Raw genomic sequence first — 25,563 nt, forward strand, 5'->3', positions numbered from 1 at the left:
GGAAGAAAACTCAAGTTGTTTGAGGAAATTAACTTTAGAATAGGTCACTGCCTCCGTAATCTAAACAGGTGTGGTGACCTGGCCCTGGCGTTCAGCTACACTGGACACCCTGGAGCCCATCCAAGCAGCAGCTCCTCCCCCAGTCTCCTTTCTCTTAGGGCCCTGTTCGAGCGTCACCCACTCTGACCAACGTTTCACATAGCACGCCAGTCCCGCCCTCCTCCGCGACCTTTATTGTAATGACCACTTTCCTGATACTGCGTTACACATTTGTTTATTTTTTTATTGCCTCACACTTGCGTTGCAATAAGAGCTTTATGAACTAGCAGGGCAGCTCGCTGGTTGGTCTAGGATCTGCACAAATACATCACTTACCCACATCAATGTTGATTAATGAAAGTGCCAGAACTAGTCCGGCCCGTCCAGAAGCATGTCCAACAGCAAGCACAGCGTGACAGAAGAAGAAGAAAAGTGGGTGAACTGATTAAAAATTGCCCCCAAACCAATTTATGCGTCAGGAAATACTTGTGTATCATGTGTAATTCATTAACAACAAAAAAAAATCCTCTAGAGACCCAAGTAAATGAAGCTCCTGGGGAATAGTCTGCTCCCCACTTTTCCAGCGAGGCGTGTGATACCACAGCTCCTGCTGCCCTCTGCGCGCCGGCCACCTTCTGGGGAGCCCCAGCCTACAGGCTGAGCGCACCCTCCCTTTTTCATAAAATGTATTCTTGTCGCTATTTGATTGGCTGTACGCCCAGATTCTCCTTCTTCATTGGTCTGTCCAGCAGTCTGTCATTCCTAGACCCAAGCAGTCCATTGGTCCGCTGGAGCAAACCGCCCACTGCAGGGCGTAGTCACGGAGGAGCAGTTCCCCCCTGACGCCAAAGGCGCTCCCCTCCCACATTCCAAAGACTAGGCCGACTCTTCCCTCTGGCCCTGCTTGGTGGGCGGGAAAGAGAGCAGAGAAAGACTTCTGATTGGATCCTGCGGACAAAACCGGCATCCGATTGGTCACTGCTCTGGAAGGAGGTGGGGTCGCAGCTGGGTGCTGAAGCAAAGCTGAGAAGCCCAGGCGAGTCTCAAAGTTTGTGTCTGGAGCAGTCGTGGAGCCGGGGGCTTATCGCGAAGTAGTTTTCTTGGGATGGGAGTTCATCTCCTGTCTCTCCTCTGCATACACGTCCTGTTTTAGCTCCTGCGGCCTCCCGCCCGATTCCCGGGCGCTCTGTGTTCCCCCGAGAGTCTCTCAGGTCCGGGAGGACGCGGGTCGGGGGCCCTGGGCGGCTTGCCGCTGAGGCGCCGGAGTGAAGGTGTTCCTGCCTCGGCGCGTCAGGGACACACACACACACACACACACACGCCCCGAGGGAGCGGGATCCTGCGGGTGCCAGGCGGCCCTGCCCCTCTCCCCGCCCGCCCTCAGCATCCTCGGCCCTGCGCGATTCCGACCACCATGGAGGTGCTGGAGAGCGGGGAGCAGAGCGTCCTGCAGTGGGACCGCAAGCTGAGCGAGCTGTCAGAGCCCGGGGACAGCGAGGCCCTCATGTACCACACGGTGAGCGCCCGGCACCCCGGGACCTGGGAGCCGGGAGGGGAGTTTGGGGGGCGGGGTGGGGGGTAGAGGTCCGCAGGTCCTCTCCTGGTGTAGTAGCTTTTCTGTCGAAGCCAAGCAAGCCTGGCAGTGGCCCTTCAACTTTCCCTAAGGATAATAACGCTTTGTGTTCCTGGAGCGATTTGTACCTGCCCCATCCTCAGCCTATTTCTTATCTGTCATATCCTTTCGGATTGCTAAGAGTCCTGTAATGCAGGCGGAGGGGTTTGTGTGGCGAATGTCGTGTCGTTGGTTTTTGTGGGAAGGCTGTTAAATACTGGACTAGACAATGCAGCACTTTCATCCGTTTCATAGTGTCTCTCCTTCTTTTGCTCTCTTATTTACATTGAAAACTTTTTTTTTTTTTAAGTACTGTGTATTGAAAAGCTTTCTGCCTGTGAGGAGGCAGGCTGCCTCATGTGGTTTCTTGAATTGTGCACCCAAAGAAGTCAGCTTTCCCTGGCTTAGGAGGTCAGACCAGCAGGGGAGTGTGGAAAATGTGAGGTAGCTGCATATTTGAGGAAGGCTCTGGGGAAGCATGGACAGCTCACCGGCTCCTCTGTGCCGCGTTCAGCCATATGCCTCTGTGAAGTCTTGAGAGAGAGAGAGAGAGAGAGAGAGAGAGAGAGAGAGAAACACGCAAGTGAGAAAAGAGAGCCTTGGCTTATTCCCTTTCAAGGTTCTTTTAATGGGGTCAGTACCAGGATATTTGAAACTTTTGCAAAATGGCCTGCAGGCTCCACCTCTCTGGCATTTGCCTCTAGCTGACGTTATTTTGGGAAAAGTGATGAGAGCCTCTTTGCTAACTCCCACCAGAGTGTGTGTGTGCGTGCGTGTACCGTGGTTGGGGGTGGCTTGTTTTAAAAGTACAGAGTGGAGGGCTTGGAGGGAGTGATGGTTCATGAAGGGCAAAAGCCAGGTGTTGCGTGTGAGCCTGCGGTTTTGCCCAGGGAGCCTGTGCCCAGGAGGCTCGGGCTACACTTGAATTAAATGCACCAATGCACTTTCTGTCCTGGGTAAAGAACTTGGAGCACGTTGGCCTTCAGCTGTTTCTACTGAAATTGGCTACCTTTTAGCCATGTACGTAAGGAGGGGCAGCTCTTCTGGTGTTCCTAAATGTGTGGTTCATTTGCTGTGAAGGTGTCTCAAAGAGCAGTTGTCATGTCATGGCTTTGGGTGGTCTTTGAGTTGGTGGAATGAATTAGAAACAGGTGTTGGCCTTGCCCTTCGTGGCTCCCATGGCTTGCTTGCATGTGTGAGCTGACAGGCAGAATCAGAGATGCCACCTGGGACGGTGGCATTGCCTCCACGAAGGACAGTGTGGGCTGGCTCTAGTGTCCTTATACATGGTTTAGGAATATCAACTGTTGCTTCTCTTGATATTAGTAGTTTATTTTCTCTATGATCGTGTGATAAAGTAGTTGCATACGACATTTTCCTCCTAATCCTGTTTTAGAATAATAAGTGTGATGTTCCCCATGGAGTGATGTGCCTCATTTCTGAACAGCACTCTCAATAAAATGCCACTCATCATTGCAACAAACTGTGTATATGAATAAGTGGTGAGAGAGGGGATTGGGTTTAGTAGCATAGATTGGATTTGATTACTTGGAAATAAGGGGAGTCTGGCAGAGATGTGAAAGCAGAGAGCTTTGCTGCTGGGGATCCAGTTGCAGAGTTATTATTTCCACTGGTCTGTAATGTGGGATGGCCTGACCTCCTGTTGAATTTCCATATGGAAACACAGTGGCCTGAGTATGCATTCACTCAAGAACATTCTTTGTTCTTTCAATTAGTATTTATCACATATTTCCATCTGCCAAACAGTAGGCATACATAAAAGGACAAAGGCAGACAAAATTGCCTGACTTCCAGTTTATTTTCTTGTGTATGTGTGTGCAGGAGAAAATGAACAGTAACTGGGAAATAGAATGAAGAAGTACATGATGTGACACATCATGCAAAATAAGAGCAATGGAAAACATCAAAGTCAAACAGGATAAAGAGGGGCTAGAGACTACAAGATGGAAGAAGGGCAAAATGTGGTATTGAATTCCGTCATCATGGTAGTCTTTCCATAGAAAATGGGGCTGCGATGGCCAAGGGAGGGTTGAAGTGAAGTGCCTGCTGTACCTGCTGGCTTTCAAGATTTGTAATAGCTAGAGTCAGGAGTCAGGAATTAAACTCAGGTACCCTAATGTGAGTGCAGACATCTTAGTTTCCTAACAACTAGGCCAGACGCCCACCCTGAACAAAGATTTCAAAGAAGTGAGGGTGTTAACAGACTGAGAGCCAGAGCAAAGGCTTATGCCTAAAGCAACATCTTGTGTGTGAGAGCACCCATTTTGGGGTGTATTCTTTTCTGTGTAAATGCGGCTTACATCTGAGACGGTGAGGCCTGTTTGTGGAATGATCCAGTGAAACATTTGTTTTTTAAGATTTACTTATTTTTATTTGAAGGAGAGAGAGAATGAGAGAGAGAGAGAGAGAGAGAAACACTTCTATCCATTGGCATCCATGCCCCAAATGGTTGCAATGGCCAGAGCTGAGCTGAGCTTCTTCTGGGCTACAGCATCCTAAAGGCTTTGGGCCATCCTCTGCTGCTTTCCCAGGCCATAAGCAGGGATCAAGATCGGAAGTGGAGCAGCTGGGACATGAACTGGCACCCATATGGAATACCGGCATCACAGGGCAGAGGGTTAGTGTGCTGTGCCACTCCAACGCAATGAAACTTTCCAGGTATTGTAGGTTGGGCCTTTGACATGGAGAACAGAGCCTGCAGGGGTGGTGGGGTACACATAGATGTTGAGAAGGTGGTAAGAGATGATGAAGTTACTAACTGTTCAACATTTGCTCCTGGCTAGAGTCATTGCCTGCACACTCCTGCTCACTGGGCGCACCCATCGAGCTCACGTTTGGTTGGATGTGTTACTCTTACCTTGGAATTCTTACTTTTAAATGGAAGAGCCTCATATTTTCATTTTTGATTGAGTCCCAAGGATTATTTAGCTGGTGCTGCTATAAGATATTATGTTTAGCGTTTTATAAAAAGTGTGATATTTTTGTTCTTTTTAAAGATTTTTATTTATTTGAGGGGCCAAGTTGCTAAGCAAGAGGGGAGAAAAATAGTGAGAGATCGATTTTACCCATTGGGTCACTCCCTAAATAGTTGCATTACACTAGGCTGTAACTGGGAGCCTGGAACTCCATCCTTGTCTGCCACGTGGGTGGCGGGAGCCTAGGAATGCTTTTCCCAGGCACATTAACAGGGAGCTGGATTGGAAGTGGAGCAACTAGAACTACAACCAGCTCTCGTATGGGATGCTGATGTCACCGGTGGTAACTTAACCCACCATGCCACAACGCTGGTACCAGAATTAGAATTTAACCTCTTCAATTCAGTCTAAGAGTCATCTTTATTACTCCAATTTTATGTAAGAAAACCAAGGCTTAATAATTTTGAGCGCCTTAACTAGGGTCTCCTAGCTAACTAGTGGCAAAAATCAAGGCTCAAACCCAAATCTGCCTGTTTCCAAAGCCAGAATTTGGTTTTTGAAAAATAAATTTGTTTTGGGCCTGGCACAGAAGCCTCGTGACTAACGTCCTTGCCTTGAACACCAGGATTTGCACTGGTTCTAATCCCAGCAGCCTTGCTTCCCATCCAGCTCCTTGCCTGTGGCCTGGGAAAGCAGTCGAGGATGGCCCAAAGCCTTGGGACCCTGCACCCGCGTGGGAGACTCGGAAGAGGCTCCCGCCTCCTGGTTTTGGATCAGTGCAGTTTAGGGAGTGAATCAATGGACCGAAGATTTTCTTTTCTGTCTTTCTTCTCTCTGTATATCTGACTTTCCAATAAAAAATAAATAAAATAAATCTTTCTAAAAAAGATTTACTTGTTTTTATTGGAAAGGCAAACTGACAGAAAGATCTTCCATCAGTTGAACTACAATGGCTGGAGTTGAGCCAATCCGAAGCCAGGAGCTGACAGCTTTTTCTGGGTCTTCCACCTGGATACAGGGTCCCAAGATTCAAAGCCAGAATTCTCGCCCATCTTGTATGAAGGAGGAATCCTGACTTATAGGAACCAGTGGAGAGTTTGGAAGAGGGTGATGGGGCCCCGAAACAGCTGAGTCTCAGAGCAGCTGATGTCCGAGGTGTGGCAGCCTCGGCCCGTCCCCCGTGATCACCCTCCTCACTTGAAATAGGGATTTAGTTATCACATGCTTTAGTGCTGACTCTGTGCTTTAGCAAACCTGTCAAATAAGCTGTTTTAAAAAGCTAGAATAATTTTTTTTTAAATCTCTGAGGCTGGGATCGTGATGTTTTTCAGGAGCCCCCTGGGAGCTGTCAGGAGCCATGCTTTTCTCATTGGTTGGTTAAAGTGGCTTCTTGGTTCAGGACAGGGACCTTCAGGAAACAGGTCCTTACTATAAAATAATGACGCACGTGGTTAGTGAATATGAACATGCTCCTTGGAAACTGAATTAGTAAAGCTCTGAGCTGTTTCCTCCTGCAAGCACCGGCATCCTGTGTGGACACTGTTTCCCATCCTGGTTAATCCACCTTGCCATTCAGCTCCTTCCCTGTTGCCTGGGCAAGTAGCAGAGTATGGGCCAAAGACTTGGGACCCTGCACCCAAGTGGAAGACCGTGGGGGAAGTTCTTAGGTCCTGACTTCAGATCAGCTCAGCTTTGGCTGTTGCAGTCATTTGGAGATTGAACCAGCAGATGGAAGATTTTTCTGTCTCCTCTTCTCTCTAGAAATATGCCTTTCCAATAAAAATAAGTCTTTAAAAAAATAGTTTGGGTAAAGAGGATGGAATATTGTTTTAATTCACTGAGTAATTCACTGAAGAAGTTGTTTCAAACAAAGGCTAAATGCAGTTTCAGAAAAGATGTCAGACATAAAAGAGTGAAAAGTGAAGCCTGGACGCGGGGCTCGTCAGACTATCACGCTGTGTGCGTGTGTATGCATGTGCAGATTCTTGCACAAAGAGCAAATAGATCTGTAGTTTATTTTTTCTATAGGGACAATGTCTGGAAGAACATTCAGGAAATGGAAACTGATTACTTCTGGAAAGGGGACTTGGGAACCTAGAGATTTAGAGAGGGAGAAAGAGATATAAGTACAATACCTTCTGTGTGTTATATTGAGGTGCTTTCCACAGGGATCTGGTTTGTGTCCCAGCTGCTCCACTTCCAGTCTCTCTTCGTGCTGGCTCCTGGCTTTGGATAGGCTCAGCTCTGGCCATTGTGGCTGTTTGGGGAGTAAACCAGCAGATGGAAGACCTTTCTCTATTTCTCCTTTTCTTTGTCAATCTGCCTCTCCAATCAAAACAAATAAATCCTTATTTATTTATTTTTTTTAAAAAGCATGCTTAGTTGGAGGAGTCTGTAAAGAAAAGAGATTGAGAGGAAACTTGAATAATGAATCTCATTGGTAACCATCTCTGATGCTTCAATGCAGCCATTTAGAAAATATTTTATCAATATTTTAAGAGATCATATCCTTTTTACAGCATACTATGGGAACTGATACCACTGTATTCCTATAAAACCCATTCTTTACAATTATTTGGTAGTTACACTACCCAGAATTCGTTTCTGCTTGGATCTTACGGTGACGTGACTAATTAGAGACAGTGGTTCACAGGCAGGGAGTTAGGGGATATGCAACCACCTGACATCCAGCTGGGAAGGCTGTATGGCCTCTGCAGCTTGCACTGATGCAGAGGCGTTGGCTGACCATCGAACCAGGCTGCTTTCCTCTTCCTCCAGGTGGACCCAGGATGCTACAATGGTTTCAGTGGCCTACTGAACCCTTGGGTTGAATCTTTGTTGGTTTCAGCTCCTACTGCTGGTCTCTACCTAAGGTCCAGAAGGGGACCCTGGGTTCTCTTTGGCTGAGAATGTCATTGCTTATGGTCACTGACCCCTTTGGAGGCCAGACGAATCAATGGAGTGAGTTCTAGCAAAAGATAAAATTGTGAAATCCGACTTAAGTCTTCAAGGCCCTCCACAAAAAATTCAACTATCCATTAAGTTTCGTGTATTATCCCAAATGGGCATTTATATTTAACAGTGATTACTTTGGTGCAAAAGGGAAAATCTCAAAGGGAGAATCTGGGAAAACAGATAGTCAAGAGGGGAGGAAGACTCGCGGAACACAGGTCACCCCCTCTATTCCTCCATCGCCGTGGCCTTTAGGGATAAGGCAGCCCTGATCCTGTCTCGCTGCTTTGTCATCTCTGATGTCAGCTGTCTTGGTGGAGAGTCCTTGGCCCAAGGTTTTATTGTCTTTGGAGTTGTTCTTAGTGTTCACACAGGTGACACGGTGACATGGGCCTCCCATCCTGGGAGGTGAAAGGGCAGTTTTGTATTTGTCCTCCTTCTGGAAAGAATCATGAAAAATAATGTTCTGTGGAAACAGGGAGTTCTGCTCTGATATTGCTCACGCTGGAGAAACAAAGCCTTGCATTTCCATTGATAATTGGGTTAATTACAGCGTTTCTAGCTGCCAGTAATTACAAACCGGTTCAGATGAGTTTATTTTCATAGGTAAACTATCATGTTGTGTTGCAAGAGGCCTAAAACTCTGGCTGTTTTTTTTTTGGCTGACTCAGAACTTTCAATTTCCTCATGGCCTTGGTTCCATCTGTGTGCAATGTTCATCTTCAGGTTGGAGGCGTGATGACATGAGCTGCAGGTGTTACATTCAAATTGACATCTTCCAGGGATAGAAAAAAGGGCACCTCTCCCTTGGGTCCCATCTTCCCCACCTTCTCTTTTTGATGAAAGAAATTTTTCTCAGTAACCCACCAGATGATTTTTTTTAAAGAGTTTTATTGATAAAGATTGGGGCATATGATCATTTCTAAACCAATGTGAGGGGTGAGTGGACTGCGCCTTCCATAATTAGCTTAGATTAATCACTGGGGAGGGAAGAGGTGTCGGAGACTCAACTTGCATGAGCATTAGTGAAACAGCCTGAGTTAACCATTTTTTCCTAGTCAAAAGGTGTGCTTGTTTAACAAAGGTATGTTTGTTTTCTCACAGAACTATAAAAGGTTGTGTAAAATCCACAGTAATTAGCTGTGTGAGCTAAAAGAGCAAACCCAAGTACTATGCCACTTGCACACTTCCAAGAACATTAATTAGCTGTGCTGCCCAGTACCCAAAAAGGATATTAATAAAAAGGGAAATAGCCTCCCTGCGAAGCAAGCAGGAGCTGTTCATGGAGGTAAAGGCAGAGTAAAGGCTGCAACCTGACTCTGTCCTGACTCGCTAACCACGACATACAGAATAAATTGTATTATCTGGACTCTTGCCTTTCAGGTCAAATACCAGGGCTGGGGGTAGCTGGCTGAGCCTGTACTCATGCTTGCAACGCAAGACAAGAATGACTTGTTCTGTTTGAGGTCCACAGTAGGCAGAAAGCCAAATGCCACCTTTCAAAGAAGCTATTTTTCCAACTGAAAATGGCTGGCTCTTCAAGCACTGATGAGGCCCCTTATGCCTGCTTGCAGCTTGAACTGCCTGCCGCAGCCCAGCCTGACTCTGATGTTCTGCTGTTCTCATAGGGGAAATGACCCTTGGCATCTGGTAGGGTTGAAGTTTATGGTAGTCAGGCATCTGAACTGCTGCAAGTGAGTTTGTGGATGGGGAAGTAGTGGCTCTGTCTCCTATTGCTTGCAGAATTGGAAGTAAATACTGAAACCCACCATCTGAAGCTCTCTGGTTCTTCCAAATGAAGTTTTTCCTTTCTTTCTTTTTTTTTTTTTTAAGATTTATTCATTTTATTGGAAGAGCAGATTCACAGAAAGAAACAGACACAGAAAGATTTTCCATCCACTCCCCAAATGGTCTTAATGGTCGGAGCAGAGCCGATCCAAAGCCAGAAGCCAGGAGCTTCTTCCGAGTTTCCCAGGTGGGTGCAAAGTCCCAAGGCTTTGGGCGGTCCTTGACTGCTTTCCCAGGCCACAAGCAGAGAGCTGGATGGCAAGCGGGGCAGCCAGGGCAACCAACCAGCACCCATATGGAATATCAGTGCTTAGAGGCGGAGGACTAGCCAATCGAGCCATTTAGCCATCCATCAAATGAAGTTCTAAACGGCCTTGATTTTTCTCTGGATTGAACCGTGTAGTTTATCTGTGAAGCACAAGAGAAGTTGTGCTCCATTTTATCCCTTGAGAACAGGTGACATTAATCTTTTCTGTACCCCCATGGTGCTTAGTCAAGTGCAGGATGCTACTACGTATTAATTGCTTCTATTTAATTAGCAGTATGAGGAAATCCTGGCAAACGGGTTGGGTGGTCTTTTTCCTCTTTTGTTAATATATTTTAAAAACAATTGATTATTTTAAATGCTTTTATAAATTTGTAAATTTAGTATGATAGTGACATATGTCATCCAGTGTCAAATTTCTTCTTTTTTCTTTGAAGGAATGATGAGAGTAGGTGGGTGGATAACGGTCCAGCCTTTTCCGGGGAATGGACTTGAGGCAACATTGTACAAAGGGTGGGCTTTCAAACCAGGTTGACTTGGCTGGTCCTTGGGTGACCCTGTGCATGTTACTTCAGCTATTTGGATGTTGCTCTTTAAAAAAAAAGTAGTAAGAATCATTTGTTTGAAAGGCAGAGTGATGAAGACAGAGAAAGAGAATCATGTATCCACTGGCCCACTCCCCAAATGGCAGCAAAGGCAACGGCTCCTAGTCCACACTGAAACTAGGAGCCCCGAGGATCATCCAGGCTTCTCCAAATGGCTGGCCCAAAGGTCCTGTAGTAGGCAGCCGCTGAGTCTGCTGTGCCACAGTGCTGGCACCTGGCGGTCACCCTTCTTCACACATGACTGCCTGACCCTTCAGAGACACATTGTTTCATCCTGTTTCTCAAGTCAAATGTCTCCTCTTTAAGGCTGAGGTGTTGCAACCATGGGAGTCTGACATCATTCAGGAAGTGGTTGATCCTGTAATTATTTTCTCTCATGCATCTTTATTCCCTCTGTCCCCAGCCTCTACCTTCTGTTATAAACACAGGGCTCTCTGCCTTGAACACATGCCTGCCAGATGCTCCTTCTTGCTCATTTTTTCCCCTTTTGTTTACTGCTGCAAGGTCAAGAGCGATGGCCCCCGGTGGCTCACCGTTCCAGGATATCTGTGCTCTGATTCCTCCTGTGGGTGATGGGTCCCCCAAACTCTCCCTGACTGCTGGGTCCCACACATTGCTCTGCCCTGTCTGCCTGGTTTCATGGAAATATCTGGCAACACTGACGATGAGGTTGTCACATAACTTGTTTGTGCTCTGGCTTCCGTAACCCTGGCGGGCTTACTTCCCCTTCCTTGCTTGGTTTCCTTACCACCTGGTCGACGTGAGAGTGTTCAGCGGCTGCCTGTCTCTTTTCTCCCTCCACTGCCCTCGACTCTGCCTTGGAATTTCTGCATTTGCGACTGAGGGAAAGCAGGGAATGTTTGGAATACCGCTTAGGGATGCATCTTCCTTGCGGAAAGGTCTGGCTTGATCCGCCCTCATCTTCCTGCTGTCCTACTCTACCTAGGAAGAACCTCTGGGCTCTTTGATCTGCTCTCTCTCTCTGCACCCCATTTATCTAGGGGAATATTTAGTGACTCAGTTTTCCCTAGGGCAAACCTTCAGGCGCTGCTGGGTCATTGCTGGGGCACAGCTGTTTCTGTAGTCAGTGTCACCCTTTCGATTCAGGCTGTGTTTTGGCTAGATTGTGGTTTTTTTTTTTTTTGTTTTGCTTATAGTTTGGAGGATGTCCTTGTAGTGTTCTGAGGAGGCATTTCTATTTTTCTCAGCTGTGTGGGAAGGTCATCGTGAAAGTCAGATTTTATTTAGGTCACGCACTGTGTATTCTGGTGTTTATAACTGCTGTTGGTCTAGGTTAGTCGGGTTATATTGAATTGCCTGCTTTCGAGTTGCTCTAAACTGGTGCAGTTTATTTAAGTTCTCCTGACATATGACTGAAGAGCTTTGTTTTTTTTTGTTTGTTTGTTTTTTCACTAGTTGAGATGGGTTATTCTGGACCACCCAGATGTCTATGCTTGCTTCTTGTTAAGAACTGTACATGGTAGTTCCAGAAAGAGACTTTTTCTCTGCAGGATAAAGCATTTTGATGTGTAAACTCATGGAAATACAATTTACTTCCTATTCCAGGTCTCCCGTTTAACCAACTGTAAAATTCTACATTTGTTTTACATGGTCCCAAAGTCCCATTTCTATTATGTCCTCATGAATCTTGCGCCTACCATTGCTAGTTTCCCATGGTTGAAAAACTGTTATTTAAAACAGCAACAATATTAGTTGATTATGTATTTCATTTAGAATGGCTCAGTTGGCAGGTGTGCTTTCTCATTTTACACTCTCTGTTTTCTCGCTCCAAATTTTGCATAAGAAAAATCCAGACAAAATAAAGATTGAAAAAGCAGAGGCACAGAGGTAGAAGTAGACTTTTTTTTTTATATATCAGGGAAAAAGAATCTTTTTCAGACTTCTTGGCAAATAAGGGGAGTCTGGGGGGCGTGGGGAAGCCTGCAGTTTCCTGGTTGTCTGAGTGGAAAATCCTGGTTTTTAACGTTTCATATCTTGGAAATGTCTGAATAGTTTTTGTTTAAAGGGAAATTCCTTTTGGCTGAGAAAGAGCTCGCAAGATTCCAACTGATAGGCTGGTGTTTTTAGAAAGCTTGGAGGAAATGGGATTTATGAGGAAAATGCCTTCTCACTGGCCAGTGGTATCAAAAATCGAAATCCAAGGTTACCAATCACTTTGTTTTAAAGGTTCAGCCATTAGCTCCTTCCCCTCATTTCCTGTTGGTGCATTCTGGGGGAAACATCTCTCACCGCTGATCCTTCCTCCACTTTGTTGTATGTTCTAGGCAGGAGGATATACACTCTTGACTCAGTGGGGTGAAAAGGAAGATACGTAGACGAATCAGTACATTGTTAGCCATTGAATACTTGCTATATGTTTTGCATTTATGGTGTGCTAGAACATTCTCTAGCAAAGTGCAGAGAAAGATGGATCTGAAGAGGATGATGCCTTTGGAGCACACTTCTTGGAAGGGTGCTGTTTGCAGTGGCTGCTGAAGTGTAAGTAGGAGTTCCACAGTCAGTGGGAGCAGTAGGTACCGAGTAAGTCTATAGGAAGTCATGTAGTTTGGGGACTCCCAATGTACTGTAGGTAGTTTAAGAGTAAGCTGCTATCTAGGGAGTTTGGCGCAGTGAGATTATGAAAAAATTTGCATGTTCTATGAATATTGGACATTCTTTTATAGAAAGGAAAATGGACGATTTTTGATAAGAGGAGCAAGAGCAGACACATGTTTTAGAAAAGAAGCCAATGGTTGTAAAGGATGGATGGGGGGCAGACTTGATGATAGGTGACTTGCTTGTGGGCCTTTTTATCCATGACTTAAACTGAGATCCCCCTAGGCTCTGAGCACAGGAGAGTAACTAGATGCAAAAGAGGATTGGAAGCTGGACTTGGGGACTGCAAGATCATAGGGCGTGACAGAGTAATATTGGGGACTTCCTGCTCTCTCACTAACAAACAGGCTAAATTGATAACATTCCTGTTGACCTAAGATAAGAATCTATGGAGAGTGAATGAGTGGTGGGGAAGATAATGAATTCAGTGCCAAACATAGTGCTTCTGTTTCTGGAATATTCAGGAGCTGCATCTAAAAGGCAGTTGGAGACTTGGGTCTGGAGTTTTAGAAAAAGATCTAGACTGGTGATGTACGTGGGAGCGTTAGCAGTCTGGTAGGAGATAAGTGGAACCTGTAGCCTGTATTAGATAATTCAGAAAGGCCAGAATTAGAGGAGTTTGAGAATGATGGAACTCCAAAGGAGTAGGGGAAGAGAAAACTGCCAATAAAACTTGGGAAGAATCTATAGAAAAAGTGGATCAAATTCCAGAAAAGTCCATTACAGGATCTCAAAGAACAGAGATTTTCTGCAGAGATGTCCAGATAAAGGCTGAGTGCTCTTCAGCTGACGGCTGGGAGCTTCAAGCCTGAGATGTGAGTTAGCTCACAGCATTCCCTGTGGTACTTACCTGTCTGCGTGGTATCTGGCCTCCTGTCTCAGAACTGGATGCTTGTGTTCACATGAGACAAAACGTTGCCGAAGTGCAGGAAAAGAGAAAAAAAAAATAGATATGAAAATGAGTGAATGAATAAATAAATAGCTACATATTATATATAGCAGTTCTTCCTACTTCTCGCATAGTTTGATGAGCCCTCCCTTCTTCAGTCTTCTTTCTAACTCCATTATCTATGGATAATTCCATTATCCACTATCCATTATTTTTCCAGGTAGCGAGAAGGACTTTGTATCTGTGTCACTTGTGGGTCTTAGAGTTGAGGATATGCAAGAAGATGGCCCAATGATTCATTGTAATTATAAGAGTATTAGAATTTGCCAAGTGACCACATGGTTGGAGTCCTTTCCTTTCTTTCTATCCTTCTGCCAAGAAAGTATCAGGTGGATTCACTGAATGCTCAAAAGGAGGGACAGAAGCAATATTCACAGAATAGAAAAATGAAGAAAGAAAGCCCAAGTTAATTGGCTCCAGCTTCAGATGAAATAGTAACAGGGGCAGGTGAGGACACATGGTTTTGTAATAAGAATATGATTGTGTGGAAGGAACATTGAAATGAATGATTGTGGCATCAAGGAAAATGTGCAGCCGCACGCAGGTTGAACTTTGCTTGCAGTACCTTCACGGGGCTCTGCTGGCTCATGTCCCAATCCTTGTCCAAGTCCTCGATGTGGCTGTCTCAGAGGGGATGTTCCCTTCATAGCCCTTGAGCCTTCCAAGGCCTGTGACGGGGAGGGCTGCAGAGGGAAGCTCTTCATCCAGATCTGGAGTCAGACACACAAGGCCTGGAGACAGAGGTGGGTAAGGGTGAAGGAGAAGAGTTTCCAGGCTGTAAAGGTCAGCCTTTCTCAGCCCAGAGCAGACCGAGCTCCTTTGAGGAGACCCATGAATTTGAGGTTTGCTCAAGAGCTCACCGCATGGTGTTATGTGGGATTCAGAAGCCTGGCTGGTTGAGTAGATGATTTTGATTACTTTAGTTCAGTAAGAAAGTGTCTTGTGAGTTGGACATACCTATGTTAAAAAACCTCTTATCTTGTAAACATAACTTTTCTTTTTTATAGCAGGGCTATGTCTCCAGCAAAATTAGGCAAAGTATAGAGTTCCCAGGAAAACCCTGCTCCAACACACACACAGCCTCTCTTGTCTCAATGCCTTGCTGTTAGGAAGTTGAGTGTACAGCTCATAAGCCGGGGCTACCTGTGGCCACTTAAGATTTTTAACTTTGTCTTGGAAAATTAGTCACAGATGAACTTCTCTTTGTTTTCCAACCAGAAGAAAGACTGGCCTGGCCTATAAGAACTTAAACGTGTGTGTGTGTGAGTGTGTGTGTGAGTGTGTAGGCACACGCACCCTGTTTTTACTTTATGTTAACAAAAACTAAAATATGATGTGGCATTTTCCCCCTTTTGCAAAGGTGCTGGGCCCTGAGTGGGAAAATACTTTTTTTAAGCAAAGACCATGAAGTCCAGATTTGTAGCTTGTTGACTTTTAACTTCTCACCCTGAGATGGTATTAACTTCTGAGACAATGCCAGGAGTTGTTTTTTGGTTTGTTTTGGGTTTGTCCATTTTCTTTCCTGGGCTCCCCTGCAGCCCATGACCTGCATTTGGGTACAGCAAGAAGGCAGGGTGTGTGAGCTGAAGCCAAGATCAAACATGGCTGGAGACAAATCTGTCCCCTTGGCTCCTTGGTTACTTGTTCTGGCTGAAAGTGCCTAATAGCACTAGAAATTTTTACCTTTAGATTTGCTTGCATTGAGAGAGAAAGAAAGAGAGAATTAAAGAGAAAAGTAACTGCCAGAAACTACTTAAGGAGAAACATGATTTGGACCAAAACCCAATGTTCCCTTTCTGTTTCAACAGACTCTCAGAAGGCAACTAAAATTTCGACTGGCCTCACAGAAAGGGTCAATGATTGAATGGATTAAGCATGATGCAGTGCTAGTTTTTTTTTTTTTTTTTTAAGATTAATTGATTTGAAAGATAGGGTGAAAAGAATGAGAAATCAAACAAAGAAAGATCTTTTGTCCGTTAGTTTGCTGGGGCTGGACCAAGCTGAATCCAGGAGAAGGAACTCCATTTGGGGCTCCTGCATGAATGGCAGAAACCCAAGCAACTTTGACCCATGGAAGGTGCCTCCCGGGTGCATTAACAGGCAGCTGGATTGAAAGTGAAAGTGGGATTCCATCCCAGGCACTCGGATATGGGACATCCCTAAAGGCAGTTTAACCCATTGCACCATAACACCTGCCCTCCAGCTTGCCTATTCCTACCCTTCCTCTTTCTGTTGTAGCATGCTGAACCTCCTACTATGTGGAGTGGGGTTGAAGGTAGCAGAAAGTGTGGAGTTTTGGAGTGGGCATAGCTATGTAGCCCACTCATAAGGATGCATATTATTTGCTGGGTGCATATGAACACTGCTGACACAGCACTCACAGAAAGTGGTGATATCCACATAGCACACTGAAATCATGTGTGAGTCTAATCCCAGCAGGTGGAATCTTTCTCAGGCACTCTGTTTCGACTCCTGCCAACCTTCTCCCCACTTCCAGTGGTGTGGATGGAGCCAGGGCACTCTTGCTGGGAAGCTCTGTAAGTGTGTTCGTTTATTGTTTCTTTTAGCTTCTGCAGTGTTTTAAGCTCTCAGAACAGTGACAGGTGCATGGTGGGTGTCTAGTAAAATGTCTGGTGATGAACTAAACTTGGCCTTACAGTCTGGTGCAACTCTCTCTTCTTCAGGCTATCGCATTAGGCCTGGATAGAGGATGCGCATACCACATATGAGAAGAGATCTGGCACCACGGCTGGTACATGATGCTACTTAGGAGTTACTGAATTTCTGCACTCCATTTGTCTGCTCTAGTAACTTCAGAGAGAGATCTCAAGGAAACCCATGCTGAATTTTGAACATATGGAAACATTTAATAGATAGCTTAAGGACTCTCTGTTGAGGCCTAATTGTGAAGACATTTAGGGGAAAGGAAATTAAAAGATTCCTTGGTTCCTGCCTGAATTCTTTTGGGCTCACTGCCCAGTACTGATTTGCATGAGTGAGATCACACTTGAAATTTTTCAGTCTCGGAGTTCTGAGAAACTGAAATTTTGTGTCAATTTTGAGGGAGTGAGGTGGTGACAGGTGTTAGCATTCCTCATGTTGGGAGAGACAAGACCAAGGGGGAACCCATTCTGTGTCTTTGTGATCTCCACAAAAACCATCTGGACATGGAGTTCATTTGTACGTGTTTTTCCCCTAAAGCAGATTTCTTCCTACTTGTTGTGATTCGTTTTGGGATCCGTTAACATGAGGAAGTGGGGGAGGAACTGTGTACGTGACATGGAGTAATTGTGCTGGGGCTGCTGCACACGCACTCTGGGAAGAAGCTGGGAGTGTGTGTGTGTGTGTCACACTGACTGTATCCTGCGCTTCCCCTGGAGCAGCTGTAGAGGGCTGCTGGAAGCTGCGGCCCAGATGTGTCATCCACATGCTCTCTCTCTGATATGTGGCATGTGTGGCCTGAACTGTGCTTAGCCTTGGGCTTTGCAAAGCAGCTGACGATGCAGAGTTCTGTGAGGGAGAGACTTGCCCTTGAGGTCTGGAGAGGCAGGGTGCTAAGTTCTTCTGTGTCTTTCATTTGACACCCTAACGCCAGCCTTCTGGACATTTGCACATGTGAACGGAGCCTTTGCCATAATATCGTTTCATGATTTTGGTGTTTTCAATAGGACTTTTGGGAGGGAGCAGTTTGAAAACTGTGCTCAAATCTCTGTCTCCCTTGGGAATCATTGAGTTTCACTTGAATTAATTAATAAAGGTTTATTTTATTTATTTGGAAGAAAGAGTTACAGAGAGAGAAAGAGGAAGGAGTGAGAGAGAAAGAGGGAGAGAGAGAAAGAGGTCTCCCGTCGCTGGTTCCTTCCCCAAATGGCCTCAATGGCCAAGACTAGACTTGGTCAAAGCCGGGAACCTAAACTCCTTCCAGGTTTCTTAATGGGTAGCAGGGGCCCAGGCACTTGGACCATTCTTCATTGTTTTTCTAAAGCACATTAGTAGGGAGCTGGATTAGAAGTGGAACAGCTAGGGCTTGGCGCAGTAGCCTAGTGGCTAAAGCCCTCACCTTGCACGAGCTCTGACTCCAAATAGGTATTGGTTTGTGTCGTGGCAGCTCTGCTTCCCATCAGCTCTCTGCTTGTGGGCTGGGAAAGCAGTTGAGGACGGCCCAAAGCCTTGGGACTATGTACCCGTGTGGGAGACCTGGAAGAGGTTCCTGGCTCCTGGCTTCGGATTGGCTCAGCTCTGGCCATTGTGGCCACTTGGGGAGTGAACCAGCAGATGGAAGATCTTCCTTTCAGTCTCTCCTCCCCTCAGTATATCTGACTTTCCAATCAAAATAAATAAAGTCTTAAAAAAAAAAAGTGGAGCAGCTAGGACGTGAGCCAGTGCTTACATGGGATGTCAGTGTTGCTGGTGGCAGAACTAGCATACCATAAGGTCAGTCCATAAAGTTTTATTTTAAGCCAAAGAGAGGAAGCAGTCATTGCTGATAAGGAGATTGAGGATAAAAGAAAGAAAATCCTTAGCTATAGGGTTAGCAGGTTTTAATGAATTACATTTAATGGCTCTTGTGTTGAGATTGTTTACAATTTTGGAGACGTTTTGATGCCTTTGGCCTTTCATGAAGTGCCTTTCATGGAAAAGTTTGTTCTTTGGTGTTTGCCAAATGAAAGGAAAATATCCTGGTAGGTAGATCTTTCTCCTTATTGCGCTTTTGAGAAACCGTCACCTGAGCCAAATTTGATTTTAGAAAAACAAAAAGTAGCGACAAGTAAGAGCAAAATATCAAGTTGACAAGCATATATCACTTGGCTTGAAAATATAGTAATTTCAACCTACTTCATGTGACAAACAAGGAAGTTCAGAGAAGGCCATTTGCAACTGTGTAAAGGTTGACAGGGCTCATGATTTTTCCAACTTTCATTGTGTTACCTTTAGCAGGAAGATCTTGGTCCTCATGCTTGTAGGATGTGGCTTCACCACAAGCCTGGCATTGGCCTCCCTGCCAGAGCAGTGTGGGAGGTTTGAAGCAGGGAAGAGCCACGGTGTCCTCTGACGTCTCCAACAGAATCTGTTTTAGGTTTTATTGTGAACTCCACTTGAAAAAGAGGCCAGCAAAAGTTTGTGTTTTAGCTGGATATCTTGCTACTCTGAGCAAAGTTGGTCTGCCTGGTGGGAAGCAGGAGACATGGGAAAGATGGATATCGAGTGTTCAAGAAGCCATGTGGGGTGAGAGAGGCTTTGTGGCACAGTGGGTTAAATCTCCTACATTGTCGGCATCTCCTACTGGTGCACCATTCGTGTCTTAGGTGCTCTGCTTCAGATGCAACTCCCTGCCAATACACCTTGGAAAGCAGTGGAAAATGACCTGAGTACAGGCAGGCACCTGCCATTCCCCAAATGGAGTTAGTTCCTAGCTTCTGGTGTGGACCTTGCCTAGCCCCCATCATTGTGGCCGTTTGGAGAATGAACCTGTGGTTAGGTCTCTCTCTTTCTCTCTCTCTTTTCTCCCATTCTCTCTTTCTGTCACTTTGCCTTTCAAATAACAGTTTCTGCCAACCACACATCAACATTTTCCCAAACTTAAAGAACTGCAGTCCTGGGAAGACTAGGAAATGGATTTTCATCTCACACGGATAGGGCAACTACTTTCTTCCTTTTTACTGTGCTTGGTGTGCCAAAAATGTCAGTTGTACTCTTTGGCACCCCTGGGGGGTGGTCTGCTCATCCTCTGGTCTGTAAACCATGCCTGGAAAGTGAGTGGGCTTCAAGTTGCTTTTATTGGAGTGGAGCACAGCAGAGGAATGGGGCAGTGCGTGTTTGGGAATCCAATGGACTGATGGTGCTGTCTCAGGCAAAAGCAGCCAGCCAACAGTCATTACTGGGCTGCCTCCATGTACAGAACCTGGAATCTGGCCTCCTGGAATGATGACAAAGACTGGGGAAGACTCAGCCGTGCCCGAGGAGGACAGACCTAGCAGAGCCGACATAACAAAGACACGGTACAGACGCTGAACACAGTCCATGACAAACTAGCCTTGGGGGAGTTGGCTCTTTCCACGGATTTGTAAACGTCTATTCTTTGGTGGAAGGATAGGGTGTTTAAAAATGTTAGTTGGAGAGTAAGCAGGTTTTCCTGGTTGGACAGTTTACTCACACAGGCCTGAGTCCTGGTGTGTTTTCATTAGAAGAGCAGCCCAAGAATCAGTATTATCTTGGGACTCCTTGCTGTGTGCAAAGGGAGTAGGAAGTAAGCCAGCATTCCTCTTGCATTTTCAACTCCAGTCCTCTCCTTATCTCCCCTCTCTAGTTTGCCCTCCTTCTCCTGACATTTCCTGTCTGCCCTTGCTTCCTCTATTTAAAATTTCTTCCGTGGGGCCCCAGGCAGTCTGTCTAGTTCTGGACCTTTGTGCTCCAAAATGTCTCTGGAGGGGACATTGACCAGCCTTGTCTTTGGGCCAAAATGAGGACACCGTTATCTCAGAGGCTCCTGTACCCCGCTGTGCCACGTACGGACTGTTCATGGCACAGTCTCTGGTTGTCTTGGTCTGTTCAGGATGCCATAACAAAATGCTATCAACTTCGTGGATTCAACCATAACAGTGTTTCTCACAGATCTGGAAGCAGGGGAGTGCAAGATCAGGGTGCTTGCCACTTGGATTTGTGATAAGCACTGTCTTCCCTCCTTCATATTATGTCCCCACATAGTGGAAAGCCAGTGATTTCTTTATCCTCGTATGTCCTCTGCTTATAAAGCCACTATTCCTATCATGAAATTACCATTCTTTTGCCCTTTCTAACTTCTGTTTTCTCCCGAAAACCCTGTCTCCAAGATGCCATGAGGTTGGGGGAGGAGGCAGCAGGTGTTAAGATCTCAGTGTTAGATTGCAGGGGAGAGATTTCATTCAGTAGCACTCAGGGTTCACCAGAGTTTCCGTAGGTTCCCACTTGGCAAATGGCAGTGACCAGGAGAGTGTGATTTTTACTGGAGAAAACCTGGGAAAGTTGAAAACCTACAGAGTGGAGGTTGCTAAGCAAGGTCCATGGACGCAGATGAATGTGGTAGTCTCCAGCAATCTCCAGGACAGAGTGTCATGTGTGTTAGCATCTTCTATCATATTTCCAAAGATGCACATGGCCCAAGTCATGTGAAAAATCGCTGCCTGGAGCTCTTGCCCCTAAAATGGAGGCTGAGAGGGCACAGGTTTGGATGTGTGTGTCCGACAGCAGCCGACCGTGTGAACTAACCAGGCTCACCATTTTCCTGTTGTGTTCTCAGAGCATTCCCCAGAAGCCCTGCTTCCCGGGGTTGCCCTGCACAAATTGGAATCTCACTGCTGACACTGAGCCCTTCACCAGGTGCTGCAGGGTGCCTCTGTCCCCAAAACCTAACCCTTTTCAGGGGATGGGGAAGAAGAGACAGTCTCTGTTTTTGGAGAACATATGAAGTGAATAGATGTCCTTCATCATAAGCCAGAAAAACAGTCTTTCTAATTCAAGATATTTCATAGTAGTCTCAGGATTGTGACCAAAGTTAAAACTGACTTTCCTGACCATAAATGGAAGGCTTCCCCCAACATTCATTCATGCCTCCCTGACCTAACCCATTGTTTTAGGCTGATTTGAAGAGCAAGCATGGAGTCTTAAGCATAAATTCTTGGGGCTGTGACATTCCCTCCCCTACTCCTAGTCCATCCCTCTTGGGGGTTGGAGCATTCCCTCCCCCCTCCACTGTTTCCTGGTCCTCCTCCATTGCTTATCCTCCTATACACCAATTAGGAAGTTTTGGTTTGTTTTAACCTCCTCTTGTAAGTTTCCTCTAACTTAAATGCTTTTGGACAACACATACCTGAACTTCCTTTCTCCCCTCTCTCTTCTGCAGCTCCGTTTCCTTGTGCGTGTCTCTGGCTCTTTCTGTATTTTATCTGGTCATCCCTTTTCCTCTGGGGCCTTTGCTCTTCAAGTCCTGAACTCCAGCTTTGGAATCCAGCTGTAGAATTCCCTACCTCATGGTGAGAAGATGAGGGCAAGCTGGAGGGTCTGATACTAACAGTGTGCATGATTCAGGGTCTTTGGGGGAAAACTCTTTAGCATTTGGAAACTAAAGAACTGACTGCAAATTGGCTGAGCCGCTGAGAACAAAGGAGGAGTCATAGGGGCCAGTGTTTGAATAAAAAGCAGGAGCAGCAAAGAGAGGAGTCTTTGAGGAATGTTGGTGGTGGCTAGTGGGAAATTTGTTTTCCTTTGTGTCACGCCACTTCCTTCATTGCAATACTGAAGACCTCCAGTCTGTAGTGCTCCCAGTGTAGAAGCCAACACTGAGAAATCCCCAGCCATGTATTTTTGGAGCCTGGCTTACTGTTTGGGAAATCTAAAACTAGGCTTGCTGTTTACTTGTGTCTGGAATGCTTGGGGTAAGCCCTGAGCACTGACAGCTTTGCCCGCCCCCTCTCCCCAGCTGTGTTTGTCCAGGCTCAGAGATGTTCCCCAGGAGTCCAGGACTTTCCTAACTCGACCTCTGGTCCCTTCCTTGCCCAACTCCACTGCCAGGCTGCTGCAGGCCCAATGAATGCTCAGGCACTATGTAGTTCCTGCTCTGACTATGCTCACTGTTTGAGCAACATGCTCAATCTTGGCTGTACAGTATGCTTACCTAGGAGCTTAAAACATTGATGACTGGCGCGGGAGCAACACGATGGTTCAATTAGTTAATCCTCCTCCTTCAAGTGCTGGGATCCCATATGGGTGTTGGTTTGTGTCCTGGCTACTCTACTTCCCATCCAGCCCCCTGCTTGTGCCCTGGGAAGGCAGTCGGGGATGGCCCAAAGCCTTGGGACCCTCTACCTGCATGGGAGATCTGAAGAGGCTCCTGGTTCCTGGCTCCTGACTTCGGATTGGCTCACATCTGGTCATTGCGGCCACTTGGAGAGAACCAGCAGACCTTTTCTCCATCTTTCCTCTTCTCTGTAAATCTGCCTTTCCAATAACAAGGAAAATATATCTTTAAAAAACAAAAGCAAGCAAACAAAAACATTGATGCCTGGGTTCTAGTCCTAGGGTTTCTGACAAACTGATTCTAGAATAATACCTGGGCTTCAAGGCTTTAAAAAGGTTTCTGGATGATTTAAAAAAGAAACCAACATTGAGAGCCACTACCTGGAGGTATCACTACCCCAAGAGAAGTCTGTGTACTTCTCCTTTAAGGTTTCCATTTCTGGCTTTGTTCCATAGTTATTTCTCGAGCACTGCAGTGTCTCCAGTGCTGCCTCAGCTGGGAACTGTGAGAATATAATCACAGTGGGGACCCAGCCACCTGCACTGGCAGTCTCACTAGCCAGGATCACGGTGAATTGCGTCACTCAGCATCTTGACTTCCAGGGTCCTAGGTTCTTTTCCAGGTCACCATTATCTGCAGACCGTATGACAGGATGGCATGACTTTTATGGGTGCAGGACCACCTTTCTGGACCATCCTCCACTTTTAATGACCTTGAGTGATAGAGAGTGGAAATGGTCATGCTGATCCATGAAGGAGAGTGCTTGGGTCTGTACAAAGAAGCACAGACGCTCAGCAATCATAGACTCTTGCCATAAGGGAATTCCATCTCACTGCTGCCAGGTAATTAGCTTCACAAAAAGCCAGGAATAGTCACTTCACATCACTGTGAATGCCTCGACCTTCTAAACAGTTGCCCTCCCATACCCTGCCAACAAATTAAAGACAAAAGCCATGGGCTAGCTGTCTTACAGGCCATCCCGAGATGTCACAGATGCTTTCAGAATTCACTGAAATTTAACAAATGCTCTATCAGGAGTGGGGAATGGCTGGCCTGTGGGCTATGTAAGGTCCAGAAAATCATCTGGTCGAGCCCTGTTGTGGCCAGCACAGAAAGGACTTGAAGTTCAGGAAATCTACAAGAAGCTAATCATTAAGTTGATAATTTTGTATGATCCACAAGTGAAGCTGTGAATTTCCAAGTGGCCCTTGACAGAAAAACAACAACAACAACCTTGCTACCCCTGTACCATGCGCTGGGGCCATCTGGTGCTCTGTGTGGACTCTCATTTTCTGCAACTGGTGAAGACTGTTATGTCTGCAACAATCTGAAATATTTCTGGAGTTAGATTCAGAAATGACATCTGGACATTTTATGAGCTTTGTCTTGACAAGCTTTCAAGATCATTTTTTTTTTTCTGTCGTAAAGTCTGCTGCTAGACTCATTATTCTACTTGACTTCAATTTCTACTTTTCTGTAAAGTGCTGTGAGATTAGAAAAGCATGGCCAGAAGTCAGGACATGGACATTTTTGGGTTCATTGAGCTTGACAGTCTCTGATTTGGTTTTATTTATCTTGACCTCATTTGCTTCATTTGTAAAGAGAAGGGATAACACTCTTGATTTCAAAACCTTGGCGTGAGAACTGAATTTCTTGTGACTATACGTATCCATCTCTCTCTAGTTCTATCTATCGACCAATCAACCACCTCATATTTAATCTTATCAACATTAAATTAGCTGCCTGAGTCTCCCTTAAATAGCTGCTGACTATTTTGATGCCTGGCGAGTGGGCTAACAGCAGGATTGTTTGTAGATTCGCTAATTGTTTTTATTTTTTTCTGAGCGTTGACTGTCTTGTGAGTTTTATTTTGTCATCACTACATTGTTGCACCGTCATTGTGTATGTGTGCTCTGGGTCTCCCGGAGGAAAGAAAGAGAGATGCTGCTGCTGCTGCTGCAACTTCTGCCTCCTAAACATTGGGTTTGGGGCCCCTGAACAAACCCAGGCAGGGTTTGTTGCTGTCACTGCTTTCTCCTTTGGCTGAATTTCAAGAGGGCGTGCAGCCTGCCACTGTGGGTTGGATGCCAGTGTACCAGGCACGGACAGCGGGAGGTGGCAGAGCAGGGCTGATAGTCAGGGAGTCACTCTAGGTCTGCGTCGTCCTGGCTACGCCTCAGCCTCTCTTTCTGCAGCGCTCTTGCCTGCATCCTGCGCTTGCTGCTCCTTTGTTTGCTCTGCTTGCTGAAGTGTGTTTGCGCAGTACTATGACAAGAGTTGGTGCTACATGCTACATGGCTTCTAGAACTTAGGGTGGTCGCCAGCATCCATCCTCTGACCTCTGTCAGCCTCGCCAATCAGGAATTGTTAGAGACAGGGCAGGTTGTCTGTACCTTCAGTGATACATTTGATTTTGGGGGAGATTTTAAAAAGTACTACAGCCTGAATCCTACTTAAGGGTGACTAAATTAACGTTTCTAAAAATAGACACAGAAAGTTTGCAGGTAGCTCCCAGATGGAATATTTATGTCTATAGAAATCTGAATTTTACATTGTATGCATAGGGAGGGACATGGAGTAATGGATGAATATACCCCTGAATAGATTTATGATAAGCCAAGACAATGCAATGTTAATGTATCTTAGGAGGTTGGCGTATATATTCACTGGACAATTATTTCAACTTTGCTCTGATTTACACTTTTCATATTGCAGTGTTGGGTAAAAACAGACAAAACCACTTCACCAGGCGATCATAATGTGCAGATTTATGGATTCAGGATAGAATAGTGCACAGCCACTATACTGTGATGCCTGGAGCAGGAAATTTAGGGCTGATGGCACCCAGGGCTTGAGGGTTGCGATGAGTAGAGGATGGCAAAAGTTTCGTAAGTGAAGGAGCACCAGGTCAGTAGGTCTTAGCATATGTCTAGTGGCTGTGTGACCGTAGATTTAGGAAAGGGACCCCAAGAAGGTTCTGGAGAGAAATTGGATTAATTGAGCACAAAACTTGGTTAATCAAAGCTCT

The 25,563-nt window shown here is 45.8% G+C and overlaps 1 protein-coding gene across 1 annotated transcript in view; it reads left to right on the forward strand.

Moving 5' to 3' along the window:
- The first annotated feature begins 970 nt into the window (after window positions 1-970).
- CREB3L2 (cAMP responsive element binding protein 3 like 2) overlaps window positions 971-25,563 on the forward strand; it is a 114,914-nt gene continuing 90,321 nt past the window's right edge. The window contains exon 1 of the mRNA XM_041002509.1: window positions 971-1,555. Coding sequence (XP_040858443.1) covers window positions 1,454-1,555 — 102 coding nt within the window. The 5' untranslated portion in view covers window positions 971-1,453. The remainder of the gene's footprint in view (window positions 1,556-25,563) is intronic.

This window comes from Ochotona curzoniae, unplaced genomic scaffold (assembly GCF_017591425.1).
Source record: "Ochotona curzoniae isolate NIBS_2020 unplaced genomic scaffold, NIBS_Ocur_1.0 scaffold_2476, whole genome shotgun sequence".
In the NCBI taxonomy this organism is placed as follows: Eukaryota; Metazoa; Chordata; class Mammalia; order Lagomorpha; family Ochotonidae; genus Ochotona; species Ochotona curzoniae.